Source organism: Hyposmocoma kahamanoa, unplaced genomic scaffold, assembly GCF_003589595.1.
Source record: "Hyposmocoma kahamanoa isolate Upper Pololo Valley unplaced genomic scaffold, ASM358959v1 155, whole genome shotgun sequence".
Classification (NCBI taxonomy): Eukaryota; Metazoa; Arthropoda; class Insecta; order Lepidoptera; family Cosmopterigidae; genus Hyposmocoma; species Hyposmocoma kahamanoa.
In genome coordinates this window covers 11884-18764 of record NW_020653554.1, presented here as the reverse complement: position 1 = coordinate 18764, position 6881 = coordinate 11884, and the positions used below count along the sequence as shown (strand labels likewise).

Genomic DNA, 6881 nt, shown 5'->3' with positions numbered 1-6881 from the left:
AATAAATAACTATCTCCCGTAAGACTGCCTTTGCCTTTTACTTAAGTCGCGCGCTACATTTGCAGTCATAATTAGTGAATAAAAAAATACTGAATCTCTATAGACGCGCAATTGCCGCGCCACTGTGGCGCCATTTGCATTACTTTTATAAGCGTCTATAGTCTGTCTTTTTGAAAATGGAGTAAAATGACATTTGAAATTTGAAATAGTTATGTAGTTGTTGTCGATAGTTTTATCGATAGATTGTGAAAGATGCTAAACATTTGCCAAAAATGACTGAACTGTGAATGTTACGACGTCGTAATGATTACTTGCTTTATTGCATTCTTTATTTTTATTTTGACAATGGGCCTACGAGTATCGAGATCAATTTTTATTCATATACATTTTAACAAGAATAGCCAGACTTGATTATCTATATTGAATTAAAATGAAAATCTACAAACACGGAAGGAGACGTCGTGATGCGCTCGATAATTGTTCGGGTATTACACGGCACTTCACCTATTGCTAATGTTCACAGTAGAAGTTACTTTATAGACCTAGACTAGACTAGACCTACACTAGACCTCCCTGACGCGGCGCACGGTACGTTACCGCTGCGGGGCGCGTCTCAAGAGAGAGTGAGTTTTATGAATGCTTTCCAACTATTACCGGAAACGTGAATGAAGTTTCGGGCAATAGTCGTTTTGTATTTTTCATAAACATAGTTCGAAATACGGCGTATGTATGTATGAACTTACAAAAATTGGCAATTCAAATGAACTTGTGCTCAATAATTGGATGATTAATGGTCGAGGATGATTGAAATGAAACAAGTTCGGCTATTTATTCCATAAGCATGACCAATATCCAGTCGATAGTCGATAGAATATTTATCGATTGCAATCACTAGCTGCTCGCAAGCGGGTAACACTTTTACGCAATTAATTTATCGAACCATCTGAGCCATGGGTACAGTTACCGAGTCGTCGAAGTTCTCCTATGTGTTTTTGTTAAAGACCTATGTACTGACTTTTCGGCATTCGTAGCCGCTAGTGACATCTTAGGAGGGATTTTCGAATAATCTTCTCACTGTGTGGCTCAAATGGTTAGAGCAATGCTACGGTGCAGCATGTATTGTATTCATAATAATAACAAAACTAGTGGAATTATTTCACAAAAAATCTCAATAAATTAAATTGTTTTTACTATATTTATAATAAACTTATAGAATGTAATGAAAAACTCATTGTTGGATAATAACTACTGTACGCGGCAGGAGACACTGACTTAGTTTCGCATACAACTGTCGTGGTCACTTAAGTCTTTTAAAAGAAGAGACTGTTGGTTGATGAAGTTAGGGCAGTTGAAAATAATGTGCTGTAAGGTAACGATGAAACTACAGAAGTGTTGCAGGGTTTTCAGTCGAAAATTACGGGCTGCAAAAGTTACATTTTCATTTTTGAAATCAAAGTCCAAGTATCAACCCAAACCTATATTTATATATGCATGAATCCTACAATTTTTTTTTTTTATATTTAATACTTATTACTTATTCTTCCAAAAAGACAGACTATAATTTGAAGGCGCCCTTAATCAGGTAATTAAAACTAAATTTAAAAGGGGCGGAGCGTACAAACGAGGCTTTCGTCATTAGGCCAATATTATCAAATTGTACACAACAAGAGCCGTAATGACCTACAGAAAGAAAGCACGAACCCCGACTATCACTCCCGGCCAGCTATGCACGGTCAACGTGAAAAAATTCATAATAAAAATAAGCTTAATTATTATTTGTGTACACAACATCTACTTTGGAATAAATATACCGGGCTTCTCGCGGCTGTCTAAAAAGTAAAGGAAAATACTTTAAATAATGTATATACGAGTACAGGATATTTTGCTTAATGGAGACATTGTTATTTTTAAAAGTAAGTAATGCTGCATTTACGCACATGCAAGACTTTTAAAAAGGTGCTTGCCCCACAGCCGTAGTACACCCTGTATAATATAATAAATGGGTATACAGTGTTTTTTTTTACTTGGGCATCGCATAGTAATGAAAGGCGCTTTGGACCAGCTTAAACAATATTGGCACAAAGATCTGCAACAACGATATAGAAAAATTCGCAACGTCCACTAGTTTGTTCCGTGTCTTAATTGGCATAGCATCCGGCACTGTTTGCTAGAAGACGTCGGTTCGAATCCAGGCGGCTCGAAGAAATTTATAAAAGAAATAAATTTATTAGTCAAAAAACAGAATTGTACTATACACGAATACCTAAATGACAATGTTTAAATTGTTTATATCTACACAAATAGATATAGGTATAAACAAGTGCAAATAAATAAAAATATTATATTGATTATATGAATACACGTAATACTAAAATATAATGTACTACATTATATTATGTCATGCCATGTCATGACATGCCATGCCATGCCATACCATGCCATGCCATGTCATGTTATGTCATGTCATGTCATGTCATATCATATCATATCATATTATATTATATTATAAAATAATTATCTCAATTATTACATTTTCAAAAATGTCTCTCTTGCCTCTGCCAGACCATAAATGCACTCTGTATATATTCTTAACATTATTAAAGTATTGAGTATCTATGGAACTTATTGAATTTCTACACAAAACTACTTTAAAAAGCGTCGCTCATTGTACCTTGTTTTTTTCGCTATTTAGAAAATATCCGTCCAAGTAGCAATCTCCCTTTGTCATAACCGTAAATCCCGACAGCATGTTCACCACTGTAGATTTGCCGCTTCCAGCCTGGCCGATCATACCGAAAACTTCTCCTGGTAAATTAAGAAAAAATTACAACACAGCAATAACATCGGGTTTTTCAATAGAGACGTAACAATTTTGTATTTCAATTAAACACCTAATAAGTTTGATATCGAGCTAAAATTAATTCCAGTACCATCGAGTATATAACTAGAAATAGAGACGAAATGTCATTTAATTTGTTTGAAAACTATTCTGCGAAATCATTACAGTGACAAATGCGCGCCGATTGGCCAGCCCGAATCCGAAACAATGGAAATCGACCAGTTTGACTTGAGCTTTGCTATAATGGCGAAAATTTAAAAATTACATATTTAATACTTAATTACCGATGAAATGTGATTCCGTTTGTTTTTTTAATCTTTAATTATATAGGAACGTTTATACATTGTATATGGCAGTGCCCTCCTATCCTAAACTATAGCTTACATGTCTGGGCAGCGCTGTTGGAGAGCCGATTCAACAAATAGTAGGTAATTCACCCCATTCAACATCCCATCCCTGATCACGATCATTTTATAAGGTTCAATTTACATCGCAGTGGAATGGAAGGAAAATGATTATATACAATATTGTACAAACTAGATACAACACGGCAGTTGCGAGAATTCCCGAGCGCTGCGTGAATTCTCTGGAAAACATGAGACCTGTTTTTTGGCTCATATATATATTTGCACGTTAAGCAATTGACATAAAGTTAATTATGCTATGGTTACTAAAATTTGCTTTCATTCCGCTACGCAGTAATATAAATTGAACGTAAGGGCCAGCGCAAACCGGCAGACGGGAAGGTGCACAACTTTAACGGATCCTTGTAAATTTATCTAATACGCAAAAGATACTCAGAAAAATTGTCTTTATTATAAACGTTGCTATGCGACCGTACTTATGTTCAACAGTTTGTTATAACGACATTATTATAAAATATACCGATATATTACGCGTAAGTTGTAGTAAGTCAAAATACCATGTTTGGTTTTTTAACTTAAATATATCCTTATTTTAAGCATATTACAGGTTACATATTTAAAAGTAAAGAAATCACTTAGAGTCTTGTTTACTTTCAAACATAGAACCTATGATATACAAAAAACTTACCTGGGAGGTATCAATATATATCTTACGTCCGCCGATTTAGCTGGCTGTAACTCCTTGTTTATTTTCACACTCTCGTGTGCAAAGCATAAATAAAATTATGAAAAATATTACCGTTTCTAACAGCAAAATTAACTCCCTTTACATCGCAACACTGATAACCCAACTTGGAAAACATCGATCTGCAACGTTTGTGTAAATTCTGCGCAAGAAACACTACAGGGTCGTCTTGTCTTTCTGAAATATATTTGTAATAAAGGTCATCATTATCGTCAACCCATTTCACTGCGGATTGGGTATCTTACAAAGTTTGTGAACCCTCTTCGACGTGCACGTTTCCATATCCAGAGATATAGCTACTTGGCGATGCGCGACTTTGAATGTTACTAATACTTAGTAGCAGTAGAGCTCCTTGTGAAAGAGTTCGTCCAGAGACGTCCTGCTACCTTACCTATTTCTGCCGCCAAGCAGTAATGTGATCATCAGGGTGACTGGCGCAGTGACAGGGCCCCTTAGATCTTTGCGATTTAAAGCTTTGAGTGGCGCAGAACTTCACTTCCCGTCACTTAATATTATTTAAAAAAATACTAATCTAAACTGTTCTGACTTGGTTAATTTGGACGGAATCTTTTTAAAGTCGTTCAAATATGTGTTAGTGCGTAGTGCATACCTCGAGTTAACCCCATTACGCTGAAACTTTTCTAACTAGCTAAGGACAAAGGTAGCTATTTACTGTATTAGTAGGCCGGGAAGGGTCACAATTTGGTATTTTTTTATATAATCACGGGCCGATACATCATTAATAATCTCGCCATTGCACGAACCGCACACTTTTGGAGTACGAATACTCTGTGCAGTCGGCAGTGTTTGCCCGCAGCTCCGTTCCATATGTTAGAACGGAGTGCACTGCGGCGACTAACGACGCCTCCGGTCGCAGTGTTCGCAAGACAACGCAATGCAAAACACGCTCTGCCTAGTCTGATATGCAGCTCCTCGATATTTGTGTCCCATCTGAGCCCACTGTCGATTCTAAATCCTAACAGTCGAGTAGATATCACCTGCTTAATGCCAGAGTCACCCACGCTAACTACTACTGCCTGTGGGGAGTGACTATTAAGTGAATTATCATTCACTAATTTGTCATTCGAATTACAGGATTAGTAATTACTAACGAGTCAAATATCGAAATAATTCCATTTCACATAGGATGGTTTTGGTTACAGTGACATTTCAAATTTTTACGTTGCATCCATACTATTTTTGCGAAATGTGTGTTCGGGGTGAAAGTCGGGTGAATGACCGCTATTGCCGTGCAATTTGGCACAAACTATATACATATATTTGAACTCCCGAATGCCATCTTATGCCAACAAAGATGTTAAAAGGCAATAATAGAGAATATCACATATTATCAATAGAGTGTGATTTTTTTAATAATAATGCACACACTTAACATAGCCTTGCACTAGGGAAACCCTGTCTCGCGGGTGCCATGGACACCCCGCATGGTAAACGTTCGGCCACGCAAGCATTTAAGTTTTTACTGGTACAGTATGGAAAAATTAGAAACTATAGGGAAACTGTCCCAAGAACCATTAGGTCTTTTTTTTATGAAAACTAATTTACTTTAGATTTTTTTTAATTTTAGAAATATAATTGCACATTACTATAATAATACAGTGATACAGTCAGTAGCAAAAGTCCATAGAGTAAATTAAGGCTTTATTGCTAAATTGGTTCGTCGCCATTCGTCGATCGTTACAAATTAGTCAACCTGCAAATTCCTGTGATCATCGTTGGTTTTGGTCAGTATAGGTACCTACGTATTGATCGTTTTACGAATTCGAATTACACGTACAAAAATTGGTCAACCTGCTAATTCCTGTGGTCACTGTGTGTTTTGCTCAGTAGGTATACGTATTGGTCCTTTTACGATTACATGTATAAAAATTATTCAATCTACAAATTCATAGGAAATGAAACTATTTTCCCGGATTTAAATCGCGTATATTTGTTTTTTCAAACAAACCGACGTTTCGGGCCCTTTACAGGTCCCATGGTCACGGTTGACTGAGGTGGTACAGTCTTAAACCAGTTATATCTAATATTTATTAGATTAGATTTTCGCAATTGTTACACATAGGAAATGAAACTATTTTTCCGGATTTAAATCGCGTATATTTGTTTTTTCAAACAACGTTTCGGTTCAGTCAACCGTGACCATGAGACGTCTCGGTTTGTTTGAAAAAACAAATATACGCGATTTAAATCAGGAAAAATAGTTTCATTTCCTATATACCAAATTTGTTTTTACAAACAAAATTGAATGGTTTCTAAGACATAATCCCTGTATCTCCTATGGTTTCGAATTTCCCCATATTGTCCCAGTTAAAAAAAACACTGTATATAAACAGTCAAGAGCACATCAAGCTGTTGTTATCACATGTGACATAGAGTCCAATTTAAATCTTAAATATCAAATTTCACATGGTCTTAATCCAGTACCAAATCTTCTTTCTAAATCAAATTATAAGTTGAAACACTTAGATAGGACAAAAACGGACATACCTTCGACTGGCAATGATTTAACTGAAAAAAAAGAAAAAAGAAAAACAGATGCTATATTTATTTATTGAATATCATTAAGTTTTACTACCACGGTTTTGATTAAGAATGTATTCAAAGTGAAATAAAATCGTTATTACTTAAATATCGGAATAAAATTGTTTATCTTTCCGGCATTACAAAGGCATTATCTACTCTACTGTGGTTTTAATTTTTTTTTCTAAATTACCACTACATCTTAAGGTAGTTTTTAAGGCCATTGGCAAATTCTGGTAATACAGTTCTCTCAATGAGGAATTTTTCTCAAATTTAACATTTTATTCGTGAACAAACAAAAATCTTCTAAAGGTCTAAAATAACGGCGCAATCTAATAACAAACACAAAAATCGCTCATTTCATGCTAGCTACATGGTCACACTACTTCCA

The 6881-nt window shown here is 35.5% G+C and overlaps 1 protein-coding gene across 1 annotated transcript in view; it reads right to left on the bottom strand.

Moving 5' to 3' along the window:
* Positions 1-6467, bottom strand: part of LOC113240563 (retinal-specific ATP-binding cassette transporter-like) — a 15477-nt gene extending 9010 nt beyond the window's left edge. The window contains exons 1-3 of the mRNA XM_026477897.1: positions 6458-6467; positions 4004-4126; positions 2672-2805 (exon numbers count right to left, since the gene is read on the bottom strand). Of these exons, the coding sequence (XP_026333682.1) occupies positions 2672-2805; positions 4004-4067 (198 nt within the window). The 5' untranslated portion in view covers positions 4068-4126; positions 6458-6467. The remainder of the gene's footprint in view (positions 1-2671; positions 2806-4003; positions 4127-6457) is intronic.
* Positions 6468-6881: the final 414 nt, after the last annotated feature.